We start from the raw sequence: 16,788 nt of genomic DNA, 5'->3' as shown, positions 1-16,788 counted from the left end.
GTGTGTATGTCATTTTGCTTGATTTTGTTTTTCAGTTCACATGCTGAGGTTATGAAGTAATCATTCACTTTTGAGTCCAGCACTGCAACCTGCTGTGTGGGTTTGGAAATTTTTGATTGATAGTGCCCCATGCTTCTTTGCATTTATTGGGAACACCATATGTGTAATCTCTGTGAGGACAAAAGAATGTAGAAACACATCACAAATTCTGAAATATATGTGTCCACCGAAGTGCAAGTGTGGGCTTCTGTGTCCACAGACACAGGAAAGAAACTCCATTAACATAGATGCAAGCTGAAATTAAGGAATCATAAAGAAAATACCAGGCAAAAACTTCCCACCCCTCTTGTGGGTCATGTCATAAATGGCACTAAAACATGTTATGTTGCTGTACTTTTAGATCAAAAGATTTAATGTGTTACAGAGTGGCTAGTCCTGCGGTGAGTCAGCTGCATTTATAGTGTTGCAGACCAACATATCATTCTCATCATTATCGTTATCATCACGTCACTAGCAGACACAATTTTTTTTAATCTGTTAAAATACAGGAGTGAATCAGTGACTGTAAGGCTCTTAACAGCATCTCTGACTAAAGATGTAGAAAAGAATTTTAAGGGAGGTAGGAAACATATTTGCTTATCACATGTGAAAGAAAATAGATTGCAGATTATCTGAAGGGTTGCCTACAAACATTCATGTCTGAGTACAAACATGTGGAGCTTAAATGAATAAAATTCTAAGTGTTGTACAATACACTTAAGACATCTATGTACCATAAGAAGATGTGAAGGATGGAAACGGTTGTTGACTAGATGCACATAATTGTAATCCTATATCACTGATGTTGAACTGATGTAGAATTATGGAACATTTTATGCTCATGCATTTGGATGTTTTTGGAAAGTGAAGTACTTCTGTATAGGAATCAACGTGTACTCCACAAATCAAAAATCTAGTGAGACTGAGCTTACCCTCTCTGTTTATGAGATTATAGTGCCACACTGCCAGCTCCATGAGGCTGTATGTGGATGGTGTATTGTATATACGAAATTTGCAATGTTAGAAAACTGTAGCAAAATGTAAGAAAACCTCCAGAGGATCAACACATGGTACAAAAAGTGGTAGCTGATCCTCAAAATGTAACATGTTGCACATAAGTATGTGAAAAGATCCAGTACTATTTGATTACTGGAATCACCAGCACCCACACAATATCTGGGAATAAGCATCCAGAGTGATTTAAAGTGGATCTACATCATAATGTTTGCTATAGGGGAAGCAGATGTTCAGATGAGACTCATGGAAGAAATTAAAGAAATGTAACTCATCCACATAGAAAAGTGACTTACAAAATTTTCATTCGACTGCTTCTTAAGTATTGTTGATCAGTCTGGGACATTAATGCGAAGGATTAATACAAGGTATAGGGAGGGTCCCCAATGAGAGGGGTGCATCTTGCACAGGCTCATTTAGTAAGTGCAACAGCATTATCAATATGTTCATCAAACTCTAATTTCAAAAGCTACAACAGAGGTGTTGTGCATCATGGTGTTGAAATTCTAGGAGTGTGTGTAACATCTAGAGTCAAACAATGTATTGCTTCCTCCCACATTCTCGTACATCTTGTAAAGTGATCACAGTGGGAAAATTGTAGAAATTATGGCTCATAGGGTGGCTTACAAATGGTCACTCTTCCTGCATGTCTCTTGTGAATGGAACAGGAAAAGGGGGAAATACAATGATACAAAAAGTATCTGTTGCCACCACTGACGGTGACTTCTGGTGTAGAGATGTAGATTTATACATAAGTACAATATATACTGAATCGCTCTGCAGTGAGATGAGGCTATACAGGATTCAGTTCAAAGGAGTACGACACTATGAATATAGTATGCAGATAAAACTTCATTCACATGGGGTGGGGGTGATGGAGTGTTTCTGGATATTCAGTTTCCATTTATACCAGTTAATATGTGTAAATTATATTTTATGCAAAAAAAGTAACAACAATAAAAGTTGTGGATCTCTTTAAAAACTGACCAAAGAAATGAATTGAAATGAAATAGTTGAATGTGTGAACATGCTGATTGATTTTATCAAGAAAGCACCTGTATATTGACTTCTGCATTTGTCTTCCATTTATTAATGTCTTGCTCATATGTTTACAGTGAATTTGGAAAAACTCCAGTGATTGTTAGTTTTGTAGGGAACCATTTAGGCATCAGACGTACTGATGGATCTTTGGTTAACTGCAGTATTTCACCCTATCCATCAGTTCTGCATAACTATGCTGCTTCTTCTAATTGGAGTGATGCTTTAAAACTATGCCGGCTTGTCAAGGTTTGTACTTTACAAAAAGTCATATTTATTACTAAGATGAACTGCTTCTGAAGTGAAGTGTACCTAATGAAAATTGGTTTGAATATTGTAATGCTTCATTACTGGTGTCTGTAGGATCCAATTTTATGGGCTTGCCTTGCTGCTATAGCAACACATGCCAAAGAGTTAAATACAGCTGAAGAAGCATATGCAGCTATTGATGAAGTGGATAAAGTTCTCTATATCCAACGTATTAAGGTATGTCACATGAAAGCTGTTCTGTATGTAGAATACTTCTAACATCTGTAAGAGTATCTGTGGTCCATATAATTATGTTTGTTTTTATTATCATTTCAAAAAAAGAAATTGAGAAAATTCATGAAATATTGTTTTGTTAATGAGAACTGATATGTATGGCAGTTATCCCATTTTAGTCCAAATAATTGTAAAAATTATGCAACCACATTATTCTTGTAGAATAACACCCAGTTTTGATAGATTAGCTCAGAGTGCACTTTTAATAAAATATTTGCCGTAGGAGATTACAATAGATAAGAGCATCAAGAACACATTATATGCAGATTTATGCCGCAAACAAGCCCAAGTTCTATTGTATAGCCTGCAGGTTAACAAGGAAGCACATGAATAGCCTCATATGAAGTGGAAACATGAAACCTTAGACATCTACATCTATGTGGAACTGAATAATATGTCTATGGAAACTGGGTTTGTCCTTTCATGACATTTAATCTTGCACCATGCTCCCACTAGCAGTGATGTATGTTTGGAACTTGTAGATGGAAGAGAAATATCTGCAGTGATGGCCAAATACCGCAACATGAAGTGTGACTTGATCATGGAATAACTGAATCTTGTATGTGTGGATGAACAGGCATACAATATCATCCACAGTGGTGGCCCAAAGGTGGAACACTGCAACGATTGTGTGTGTCTCTGCAGTGGCAGTTACAAGCCACTTGCTGTAGGCTGGATGGGTAGCACCTATGCTGCTGTAGCAGATTCTCTTATCTGCATGTTTTCCTGTCAGCTGATATGTAACTCAATTGTGCAGTCAAGAGTACTTCTTTTCTTATAAGAGTGGTATTTTGTGATCAAAGGGGCACTCCTTTGTGGCTTTTCCTTGGAGTGGTGGGAGCATTGGGAGTGTGGGAAATGGCACAGGAGATCTGTGTGCGGATTAGGTCTGAGGGATGTTGCCTGTCTGTGGAGGCCATTGTGAGACCCTCAGTATATTGGGCAAGGGAGTTCTCGTCACTGCAGATATTCTGGCCCCCCCCCGTGGCTAGGCTATATGGGAGGAATTTTTTGGTGTGAAAGGGATGACAGCTATCAAAATGCAAGTATTGCTGGTGTTTGGTTGGTTTAATGTGGACAGAGGTGTGGGTAGAGCCATCAGACAATAGGAGGTCAACATACTGGACTGGCTAACACAATTACTTATAAAAATGGTCACACTACCAATATGTTTTCAAATTGTTATAGCACAGAAACTGTATGTTTCAAAACATGGGTTCAAGTGCAAACTATATCTACTGACTCCCCTCGAGAAGTCCTAGAAGTTTGTAACTGGTATTTCCAAACACCCTGTATAAAAATATCTGAGTATTATTCGTGTTTTCATTTAAAGTGGACAGTTTCAAAAGATGTAGCTGGGCTCTTAAGGTATGTCATACTTCTTAGCTTAGTCAGTACTATGTAAAGTGACTGTTGTACAAACTGATGTAATCTCGATAGTTTTGCTTAAAAAATGTTGTCTATTGATATAACTCTGTTCCATATTATGTATTCAGTAGAGGTAGATTATTTGAGATATCTAAATGTTTTTAATTAGGCAGCTAATGAATCTCAAAGATTTTGCCTGTTATCGATATTGATACAGGCAAGATATTGCTTCCAGGAATTCCAAGATCACATCAAAATCTCTACAGTGGTCCCTCATGCTAGTCCATACATACAAAAAGAAGTGAGCAGGTGACTTCAGTTTGTATATGTAGAGGAAGAAAATTTAATAAAACATTTTTAATGTACTTACTAAAATAGGAGTACAACTTATGTTTTATTTTTGCATGCAGTAGTGTTTGTCTATTACGCTTTTGACAGATGATGTGTGCTATATATGTTCAGATGGCAAAAGATATTTTTTATGTTATATAATAACAATTTAATGAGTTTCAGAGTTTTGCTTTACTTGTACTGTGAAACCTTGCTTCTTGCCAAGTTTCATTACTCAAGCTCAATGGGAAGTGCCCTATAGGTTTTTATTAGTGAGTTTTCGAGTATCATAATATGTAACATAAATGACTCAATCTTTTGACAGCATTGACTTAGCAGTTTAATTTGTTTAGTGCCAAGGGGCAATAGAGTTTAGTACGTGACATCAGTCTGAACTTGATAATGGTACGCCAAAATGTTCTAGAGAAAAAGTGGTTTTAAAAGACTGACGGATGGATGGATATGAAATGACACAAAAATTATTTTTTTCAAGTGATATAATTGCAAATTAACAATTTTCAGATTTTTTTTTCTCTACTTGTACTCTGAAACCTTGTCCTCTGCAAAATTTCAGGGTTCTAGGTCAACAGGAAGCACCCTGCAGGTCTTGATGTGTGACTTTTCGAGTATCAAAATATGTGACATAAATGGCTGTATCTTTTGATTGCATTGACTTAGAAGCTTACAATTTTTACACTGCTAAGGAACCATAGACCGTAGTATGTGGCATAAATTTTAACTCTTCCAGAGAAAAAGTGTCTACAAGTGCCAAAATATATGACGTAAATGGCTGTATCTTTTGATGAAGTGACGTACAAGCTTAAAATTTTTACTCCTCTAAGGGACCGTAGGCCTTAATATGTGATTTAAATTTGAACTTGATACATCTCCCTGTTTGTGAAAAGAAGGTTCATAGTTGGGGTAGCAGACAGACAGACAACAAAGCGATCCTGTAAGGGTTCCATTTTTACAGATTGAGTCATGGAACTCGAAAAATTAACAAAGTTGTATGTTGATGCCATATAAGCTGGGTTATTTTGTAGATGGCATATGTTATTAAATAATTGCATTGTATTCAAACAAGTAGCAAATATACACTTCAAAGAGCTATTTGGCATGGTGGTTATCACACTAGTTACATCCTATAGTCCATAGGGTTCCCTTTGTCTTACCAATATTCCTTGTGTTGTGTGTGACCAAGAACATAGCTGTTGTATGTTATTCATTTCTAAGGAAGTTACAATCAGTTGTCTTCATATTTCTGACTATGCCAGCTAGTATGTAACATCGCAGTTCTCATAATGAAAATGAACATCAGTTAGCTTGATAATTTTATGATACAATTTTGGCCAGACAGTGTGGTGAACATTACAATGGATTTTTGATTTTAGCACTTGCTAATGGACAAAAAATGTACAAGATGGTAGATGCATATGTATGTCACAGTTACTAGTGTTAGATTTGTGTATAACGTGTATGCATATACATACTATAATATCTTTAGAAATATTTTATTTTTGACTGTTTCACTTAGATACAGTGACTGAATGGTATACCATAACTATTTTGCCGTAGATAGGATATTATACATTTTATGCATATATAGGTGAATTTAAGATTTTTGCTTGACCAAAACTGGTTGTCTGAAAATATTTGTAAGGGTGTTGGCAGCAACACACAGTGTCTACTGTGTTGAATGGTGGGGGAGCAAGTGTAGACTTGTCAAGATGATCATTTTGTTCTCCTCATACAGGATGTGCAGATTCACTAGTGGGAAAAAGGAACAAATTCACCAATGCTCATGTTACAACCAGACTCATTTACTGATGTTGTAGAGTACACAACACTACTCCAGGCACATGCTCAGCAGGCAGGAAGGATGCTGAACACTTGGTCCTTGATGACAGTGCATTATCAGAACTTAAGCAGTGGCCCACCTGGCTCAAGAGTGAAGCGTTCTTGCTGGGTAGTCAGCTCTGATGGCAGTTGGTGCTGAGTCTGTGCTGGCAGTACAGCTATACCCCTCAGCCGCACGGTGAGTGGGTTGTGTCAACAGTGTGCCGATCAACAAGGCAATGTCCTCCAGGCAGTTAACTGCAGCCCCCAATCTTTGGCAGGAATTATCTGGTGAGGGCTGTTGTTAAGTGATTTTGTGGGTAGTAGGGACACAGTTCAACACTCAGGCCCTTCATTGCCCAATGCAAGAAAATATAGCAAATGGTCCTGTTGAGCATTGTGAAATGACATTAGCAGTTAGGTGGTTGCACCAGTTGACAGTGACTGAGTGATGATGTTCCTTCATACCACATGGCAGTAGCATGCTTTATAGTGATTACCAACATGATCCTCTTTGCCATCTGGCTAGGCAGTATTTATATGTTCCCTTGCCTGACACATCATCATGTACACATCTCAGATGTCATGTAGTCACATTGTCATAATGTTGAAATGTTGTAGATTATCGTAATACTCCTGATTGCCAGATAAGTGATAACACCAATGTACTAGTGCCAAATGGTGTGGCATAATTCTAAAACAGCTGCTTGCTGCAGTTACCCAATCATCAGTGATGACCTACAACAGCTAGCTAGTGCTGTTACATTCCTCCCCCCTTTGAGAAATTTGGCCTTTGAATTCCATGCTGCCGCACAACATGTAACTATTTAAATGATGATTTTTTATTTCAACAAAGTTTCTGCTGGGCATACATCCTACGTTTACACTGAGTCTTTAGCTATCTGTTTACACTTAGCACATTGTTCCTTATTTATAGTGAGCACAATTCCTTATGTGCACTGATAGTACCAACAGTATAATCTGTTCAAGCAGGCTATATTTGTGTACCACTAATAGTCTCCTGGGCATTTAGGTACTTGTTCAGCACAGTGTGGATGTGGATGGCTTTCTACTGTTGATAGTCGTAGGCCGTGCAGGCTGTGATCAGGTCCAAGTTGTCCATGGTGGAGGTACCAATAAATGTTTCTCAATAGTGGTGGGTGTGTTGAAAAAATTATCCCATATTCATGCAGCCATTTTGAACTGTTACCATCTTGTCTAGAAAGGTGTCAGGTTGGAACATATGGAGGCATTTTTTCCAACATTCAGCATCCTAGATTGTAGATTCAATAACTACAGCAGAAAGCACGTACCATTCAATATGATGATCCCTGTTATCACTGCTGGTAGCAAGAAGGATGAGCTGAAAATGTCACAAGTTCCATTCAGTATGTGGTCCACTATCCCATAGCTCTAAATATTCCATCTCACTGGGACACCCTTGAGCTTAGCTGGTGGTGACCATGACGACAGGTTCCAATACAGAGTATACTCAGTTAGGTCCTATCTTCTAGACGTGGAGACAGGGGCCAAGAATTACAGATGAGCATTCCCTCATAGGAGTCTTCACAAGAAATAGGTTGTTTCACGTGTCTCCATGAGTGTTTGTACTATGTGGAGGAACAATCTGTAATTCACTCCATTTGGCATATCATTTCTTATTGGGTGTAAGTAGTAAAATTTCTTCTGTTTTCGGGCACTTAAATTTACCTAATGTTTTCTGGGATATCACAGAAGAAAATCATGTAAAGTTCTTAGCCTTAAATCTTGATAAAAGTTTCCATTGGAAGATGCACATTGGCTACATAGCAAATAAACTTAACAGCTTAGCATTTTGCAATTTGTATTTTGCCAGGTGTCACAAACATATACACCAGAATTATAATCTGTCACTGGTACTTCAAATCAGTGATTCATTCTGTCATAATTTTCTGGGGAAATTCAGGAAATGTTGTGAGGCTCCTAGTACTACAAAATAAAATAATTATAAACATGTGTGTTAACAAACATTGTGTATCCGGTTGACCACTGTTAAAAAAATTAAAAAATACCATCTATTCCCTCCCTTTACATATCTAAGATGTTTTTATTACTGTATATGAGGGTAGCCTGAAAAGTAATGCATCCAAATTTTTTTACATGAAAATAGCTTTTTAAGTAAAACAAACGTTATTATAGTCTACACCTTTGTTCTTTATGCATTCTCAACTTGGCCGCATCCAATTTTCATGCCTTTCCAGGACTTCACCTCAATAGCGATGAAGCAGTACCAGCAGACATGGAGGTTGTAACTCCATTAGTGAAGTCAGACATTGTACAGTGACAATATTAACAGTTTAGTCTCTCATTGGGGTAATGTGCTTGTCATCATTTGACTAGGTTGAGAAATAAATATGTAGACATGTAGAAAAAGATGCTGGTGTTAATAACATTTGTTTTATTTGAAAAGCTTAAAGAGTTTTCACTTAAAAAATTTGAAGGCATTAGTTTTCAGCATGCTCTTATAAAAACCAGCATACAATAAGCTCTTTCCATTTTGATCACGACTACAGCATTTGCCATAGAGAGAATTTTAACTCCCAATATACCATTTAAAACTCTATGCCTAAACAGCAGCGTGTATGGGATTAAAAATTTACAGTAAAATACAGTATTTAACTAGGATCTTGATTCACTGAAAACATTACTCTTTACTCTTCTCGTGGAAAAGTGTCATTACTCTATTGAAGAATTCATTAAGGGCAGTTTCACAATGTGAACAACATAATTCTACATTTTATTTTTGTGCACTGGAAACTGTATTATGTGTTTGAGTAGCAGTGTTTCACAAATGTGTATGAAATAGTATAAACGTTTGTACCTATGGTAAAAAAATGTTTCTTATTGTAAATCTTGGCATGTCCCCTATACATCAAATCAAATGATTTGAAAATTGTATGTTGTGAGATGAATAACACACATTTCCATATCACTGAGTATGGGTGTACTGTGTTACATTCATACCAGCCACTGGTACATGCTATGGGTACCCAGCCCATCAAATGGAGACATGCACACTCTGTACTAACCTCCACAGTGGTGATATGATGAGAAAAAGGACCTGAGCTCTCTTCCAAGTTTGCAGTTACTTTCAAAGTGACTTTTGAATCTTCCTGTTCCTGTCTCAACCCTGCAAGAAACTGTTCTGGTGGTAGTCATTGGAGTGAGATATCCCCGAACTTCACAGTGAAGGGCTTCCAGCAGTGCTGTCACTTCAATGCAAGCATTGGCCATGATCTCTGTCAAAGTATGCAAGGATCTTGCTGAAATTGATCAGGTGTTGAGTGCATCTGGTCATATCCAAATAACATCTATGGTTTGATTTATTGTATCAGCAGAGCCTTTATCATGACCAGTCAGTGTAACAGCTAATTCTCTCAATTTTTTGGTGTTATTCAGTATACCACATTCTGTATTTGGTAATGGTTAGGTATTCTATGTCATTGCGATGCTGTTCCCTGCTTCTCCACCCATGTTTTATTCAGTTACTGTACTGCACTGCATAATGGTTTTATCTACAGGACAATCGCCTCTCTGAACTGCAGAGGTGATACAGCACCACCAATATGACAACACCTCTTCTGGCCACAGTGAAAAGATATACTGTAGAGAGAGTGGATTGGCTGATTCTGAATGTGCACATTTTTTGGTTTATGTGGACAATGGTTCAAGTGCCAGATGGCCCTGCACTGATGGCACACAGGAGGATCATGGTGGACCCATGTGGTAAAACTGGGAGCATGCAGTACTGCAAAACTCAGCATGCCACTCATACATGACTTCATGTCCATCCAGTAGTGCTCACAAAGAGCCATAGAGCATCGTTTATGTCTGCACATGTGCGACGAAAAATAATAATACTTACAAAATAACATGATGTACCATTGTAAAAAGAGGTAGATGTGCTGTGAAAGTCATATGTCTGATTAGATACAAAATCAAGTAGGTTTCTGTAACAGATTTTCAGCAAATAATTGATAACAATTATAATTTTATACCCACAAAAAACATTGACCCATCTGTTTATAATACACTTTGATGCACATCAACTGAGGTAATATATGTTTGATTGAATATATAAATAATCAGGATGTATTGGCAAATGTTCATAATATTTATATTATAAGAATTGTAACAATATTATGAAAAGGCAACTCACCATGTAGCGGAGATGCTGAGTCACTCAAAAGGAAAGTTGCTACTCACCATATAGCAGAGATGCTGAGTCGCAACTGAGTAGCAACTTTCCTTTTCATAATATTGTTACATTCCATTCTGGATTTCCTGTTGTTTGAGTATATTATAAGAATTGTATGTTTAATTGTCAATCTTAATTAATTATTCAGTATTTTGTATCAATTTGCCAATAAATTAAATATGGTTAGATATGCCAGAATGAGATTTTCACTCTGCAGCGGAGTGTGCGCTGATATGAAACTTCCTGGCAGATTAAAACTGTGTGCCCGACCGAGACTCGAACTCGGGACCTTTGCCTTTCGCGGGCAAGTGCTCTACCAACTGAGCTACCGAAGCACGACTCACGCCCGGTACTCACAGCTTTACTTCTGCCAGTATCCGTCTCCTACCTTCCAAACTTTACAGAAGCTCTTCTGCGAAACATGCAGAACTAGCACTCCTGAAAGAAAGGATACTGTGGAGACATGGCTTAGCCACAGCCTGGGGGATGTTTCCAGAATGAGATTTTCACTCTGCAGCGGAGTGTGCGCTGATATGAAACTTCCTGGCAGATTAAAACTGTGTGCCCGACCGAGACTCGAACTCGGGACCTTTGCCTTTCGCGGGCAAGTGCTCTACCAACTGAGCTACCGAAGCACGACTCACGCCCGGTACTCACAGCTTTACTTCTGCCAGTATCCGTCTCCTACCTTCCAAACTTTACAGAAGCTCTTCTGCGAAACATGCAGAACTAGCACTCCTGAAAGAAAGGATACTGTGGAGACATGGCTTAGCCACAGCCTGGGGGATGTTTCCAGAATGAGATTTTCACTCTGCAGCGGAGTGTGCGCTGATATGAAACTTCCTGGCAGATTAAAACTGTGTGCCCGACCGAGACTCGAACTCGGGACCTTTGCCTTTCGCGGGCAAGTGCTCTACCAACTGAGCTACCGAAGCACGACTCACGCCCGGTACTCACAGCTTTACTTCTGCCAGTATCCGTCTCCTACCTTCCAAACTTTACAGAAGCTCTTCTGCGAAACATGCAGAACTAGCACTCCTGAAAGAAAGGATACTGTGGAGACATGGCTTAGCCACAGCCTGGGGGATGTTTCCAGAATGAGATTTTCACTCTGCAGCGGAGTGTGCGCTGATATGAAACTTCGGTAGCTCAGATGGTAGAGCACTTGCCCGCGAAAGGCAAAGGTCCCGAGTTCGAGTCTCGGTCGGGCACACAGTTTTAATCTGCCAGGAAGTTTCATGGTTAGATATGCTTGAATTCTGAAACAGCAGGCAATTTACTATAAGAAAGAGATGCCACACATGTGTACAATAATTATTCAATGCACAAAAAGAAAAGACTGAAAATGATCATTGCAATTAAAATATGTATTTATACAACTTTGATTTGTGGTCAAACTACTTGATGTAGAATCAAGTGTGACGTTTCCAATGCTTCTGATGATACATCTAGTTTTAAAATTGAACTGTTGTGTAAAAAGTTGTAAATAATGCATAAAAAGCTGTAAGTAAGGCTGCTAACTGCTCAGAGTCATGAAATGTTATAGATGCTTGGAATTTCCACAGAAAGGTGGACTGAATTATAAAAATGTAGCAGCACATTGTTCATTCACACTTGCTTGGACAGACTTGAAGAGGCAGGACCTACGCTGTTCTTGGTGGTGATCAAGCTGCATGCTTTTAAAACATGCAAGTTTTTATTTATATTGGTCATAAGACAGAAATATTCTGTGCAGTAGCGGAGTGGCGACTTAAAGAAAAATCAGCAGTGGTGAGCATTCTAATTTATACTGATGATCCAAAACATTATGCTGACCTGCCTAATAGCTTATTTGTCCACCTTTGGAATAAAATACATCACTTATTCTGCCTATCACAGATCTGGCAGTTTGTTGGTAGGTACATGGAGGTATGTGGCATTAGAAGTCTACGTACAGGTCATGTAATGACCTCTGATTTGTGTACACAATGATGGCACCTGTTAGTTACCCAGATGGGTTCCATTGGAGGTACACTATGTGATCAAAAGTATCCAGACACCTAGCTAAAAATTACTTAAAAGTTCATGGTGCCTCCTTCGGTAATGGTGGAATTCAATATGGTGTTGGTCCACCCTTAGCCTTGATGACAGCTTCCACTCTCGCAGACATCAGGTGCTGGAAAGTTTCTTGGGGAATGGCAGCCCATTCTGCAGGGAGTGCTGCACTGAGGAGAGGTATCAATATTGGTTGGTGAGGCCTGGCACAAAGTCAGCATTCCAAAACATCTCAAAGATGTTCTGTAGGAGTCAGGTCAGGACTCTGTGGAGGCCAGTCCATTACAGGTATGCTACTGCCGTGTAACCACTCCACTATAGGCCGTGCATTATGAACAGGTGCTTGATCATGCTGAAAGATGCAATCGCCATCCTGAACCGCTCTTCAAGAGTGGGAAGCAAGAAGTTGCTTAAAACATCAATGTAGGCCTGTGCAGTGATAGTGCCATGCAAAACAACAAGGGGCACAAGCCCCCTCCATGAAAAACATGACCACACCATAACACCACCGCCTTTGAATTTTACTGATGGCACTACACACACTGAGAGATGACATTCACCAGGCATTCGTCACACCCACGCCCTGCCATCGGATCACCACTTTATTTACCATGATTCGTCACTCCACACAAGGTTTTTCCACTTTCCAATCACCTAATGTTTGCTCCTTACACCAAGCGAGGTGTCGTTTGGCATTTACTGGTGTGATACGTGGCTTATGTGCAACCACTAGAGCATGAAATCCAAGTTTTCTCACCTCATGCCTAACTGTTATAGTACTTGCAGTGGATCCTGATGCAGTTTGGAATTCCTGTGTGCTGGTCTGGATACTGCCTATTACACATTACAACCCTCTTCAATAGCCGGTGGCATCTGGCAATCAACAGACAAGGTTGGCCTGTACGCTTTTGTGCTGTACATGTCCCTTCATGTTTCCAATTCACTGTCACATCAGAAACACTGGACCTATGGATGCTTAGGAGTGTGAAAATATCATATACAGATGCATGACACATGTGACACCCAGTCACCCGACCCAGTTCAAAGTCCGTGAGTTCCGCACAGTACCCCATTCTGCTGTCTCACAAAGTCTAATGGCTACAGAGGTTGCTGATATGGAGTACCTGGCAGAAGGTGGCAGCACAAAGCACCTAATATGAAAAACGTATGTTTTTGGAGGTGTCCATATACTTTTGATCACATAGTGTACATCAAGCAGATTTGGTTGCCAAGACATCTACTTGTAATGCACCTCAAACTACTGTAGTGTTATTCTGGCTCTGAGACATGGACAATTATACTACTGAAAGATGACATTGCTGTCAGGGAAGACATCAAACATGAATAGATACAGGTGGTTCGCAGCTATCAGCATGTCTTCGATTATTACCACAGGTCCCATGCAAGCCCAGGAGAATGTTTTCCATAGTAGATACTGCTCGCACCAGTATGCTTCCTTGGCACACCACACATTTTGAGCCACCATTCACCTAAATGATGACATTTTTTGGGACAACCATTGACATAGTGTAGCAAAACTGTGATTCACCCATAGAACCGATATGTTTTTGGTAATCAGCAGTCGAATCCCAATGCTCCTGTGCCCACTGATAATGTCACTGGGTCAACATGTGAACACGAATGAGTGGTCTGCTGTGGCACTTCATGTTCAACAGTGTGCAATAAATGGTGTGTCCTAAAGCAATTGTCCATATACCAGCATTATGCTCCTTCAGCAGAGGTGCCACAGATCACCCTCTGTCCTACTTTACAGAGCCGACAAGCCTCCGAACCCCACATTCTTTGAATTACTGTGGACTTACTACCATTTACGACCTAGTTGTAGTTTCACTGTCGTGCTACCTCTTTCCATTGATGCTCATGACAGTAGCATGTGAACATTCATCAGCTTCACCATTTTCGAGATACTCGTTCACAGGCTCTTTATAATAACAATCTGCCTTTTGTCAAAGTCACATATCTCAGTCTATTTTCTCATTTGCAGTCCATATCTTCGCTAGAGTGATCGCCTGCCCATGTCTGCTCTACTTACATATTTTTGCTATCGCATCACATGCCTGCAATACCACTAGGCAGCATCCAACATTGCACTGGGCATTGGCCATAATGTTTTGGCTTATCAGTGTATTCTTCCAGTAGTATGGCAGAGCTTGCATATTTTGCATTAACCTTGTTCATACTTAGAGTCATCTGATACTGAATCGAACTCTGACTCTTTGTAGGGAGTCTGTACATTTCAGCACAAATTAATACTTATAATCAGTCCATCATATGACTGTTGGATTTTTTGTGTTGATCCTAACTTTGAACAATTTTAAGCTGTGGAGACATGCTGTGTTACCTATTATTTTAATTATATAGTGATTTTATTACACACTATATTGGAGGCTCAAGCTATTTAAATCTGCTTAACTTTGCTGATGATTTTAATCATCATTCTGCATTTATGTTTGATAAGCAGAGTAAACTATTGTTATTGAACACTACAAACTGTAATTATTTAGAGTACTGCAGGTATATTCAACTGAACATTGTTTAATCTGATACATACATCAAGAACAATTTATTATTTTATTTACAAAATGCACACGCATATGTTTGACAGCACCCTCTAAAGACAATGCAGAGACAGAGCCAAACAACTTCTATTTCAAAATATTTTACTGTGCAAGTCGCATCATCCCAGATGGAACCATTGCTTGCCATCACCTGTGGGCTTGCCCTGAGGAGTGGTGCCCCAACCATGACCTAGGGAACTTCATATAGCTTGCACAACCATGGTGTTAGTAGGGAGTTTCAGTTTAATATTAATGAGTAGGTTCATCTTAATGACATGACAAGGCATCTGGTACCATGTGAAGAATTTCTTTATCTTACCTTATGAGCTATATAGGCAGATTAACATTATCCACAGCAGTGTGACTTTTGGCATATGTACCTTCTTGCCACTCTAGTGCTTTCATGTTGGCTTTCTCCATTTGATCCCATATTGCTTGGAAACTTTTCACAAAATCTTACACAGCTGACATACTCTTCTCAATCGATGATTTCACCGCAATGATTTCACCGTCTGGAAAGGTGAGAGCATCTTCTGACCGTGGAGTACCTTGTATGCCAAGAGCCCCACACTCCTGTGCATCTTCATGTTTTCATGTTATAGGCAGCATCTTCTCTATAGTCCAATGCACATGTTAGATTTTGCAATTGGTCTGTGGATTCAAAGCACTTGTTCTCAGTTTATGGATCCACATTAACGGACATAATTGCTTCACTAACTCAGACATGGAATTGGATCCCTTGACCCATAATTAGTGCTTCTTGGGTTCAAATCTTCAATAATTAGTGTTTAACCATAGCCTGTGGTGCTGTTTCAGTCAGCTGACTAAGTAATTAGATAGTAATTTTCAGTGACCCAGCAGTCTCTGTATTATCTCCATGACCTGCTAATCCAAAATCATTTGTTTGCTTCAGTACTTCAGCTCACAAAACAGCCAGTACAACTATTCATGGTCCCACATCGTTTACTTAGATAACAGACTATCATCAATACTGAACTGCAGTTTGGACACAAACTGGTTGTGCTTTTTTTGCCATTTTGCTGATAATACATGTACATGCAGTACAGTGTGCGCTTTACAGCTTAGGGCATCTGCAATATCATATGTCTTACTCAGATGATGCATATTGCTGAAATCTAATTTACTAAGTGTAAGTGCCCACAGTGTCAAACTTTGTAGCCACCTTAACTCTGTCATGCCGTAAATTAGAGTTAACGTCTCCATTTTTGTGGGGGAGTAATTTTCCTCAGCTTTGTCCAACTATCTTGAGGTGAATTCCAAAGGATGCTCTGACTTGAAACACACCCAACTGTGTGATTACTTGTATCATGGTTTTAAACTCACGATGTTCCATCTAACAAATGCTGAAATGTGACTGGTGCTTTCTTTAATTCAAATGGCATACACCAATACTGATGTTGGCGAGATGGAACAGAAACTCTGTTTTCAGATAATCGTGTAGTGCTACTTCCATCTGAGGCCAGTCAATCTGTAGATCTGTTGTCGTAAAATATCTGCATTGTTTCAACTTATCCAATGTTTGTATAAATGTGTGTGTCAATAACTGTATGTTTATTCAGGTATCTCTTCATAACAAAACTAATAGGTGTTTATTTCATCAGTGCTCTTTTTCGGTTCAACCACTACTGGTAAATGCAATAGACTAGTACTTTATTGAGTGATCCCATCTCGTAACTGCTGGTTGATAAACTCCTTCGCACATTGATGGTGATAGTATACCTAATAAAGTTTTTGATATACAGGCAATCC

General features: G+C 39.1%; 1 protein-coding gene across 2 annotated transcripts in view; it reads left to right on the top strand.

Moving 5' to 3' along the window:
• Positions 1-16,788, top strand: part of LOC126322385 (intraflagellar transport protein 80 homolog) — a 421,167-nt gene that overhangs the window by 294,672 nt on the left and 109,707 nt on the right. For both annotated transcript variants that reach the window (XR_007558988.1, XM_049994301.1), the window contains exons 12-13: positions 2,169-2,340; positions 2,455-2,577. Coding sequence is in view for 1 of the 2 variants with exons in the window: in XM_049994301.1 (XP_049850258.1) it covers positions 2,169-2,340; positions 2,455-2,577 (295 nt within the window). In the remaining variant the exon portion in view is untranslated. The remainder of the gene's footprint in view (positions 1-2,168; positions 2,341-2,454; positions 2,578-16,788) is intronic.

Source organism: Schistocerca gregaria, chromosome 2 (genome assembly GCF_023897955.1).
Source record: "Schistocerca gregaria isolate iqSchGreg1 chromosome 2, iqSchGreg1.2, whole genome shotgun sequence".
Lineage (NCBI taxonomy): Eukaryota > Metazoa > Arthropoda > Insecta > Orthoptera > Acrididae > Schistocerca > Schistocerca gregaria.
The sequence above is the reverse complement of the archived record's forward strand: the minus strand, read 5'-3'. Positions and strand labels throughout refer to the sequence as shown.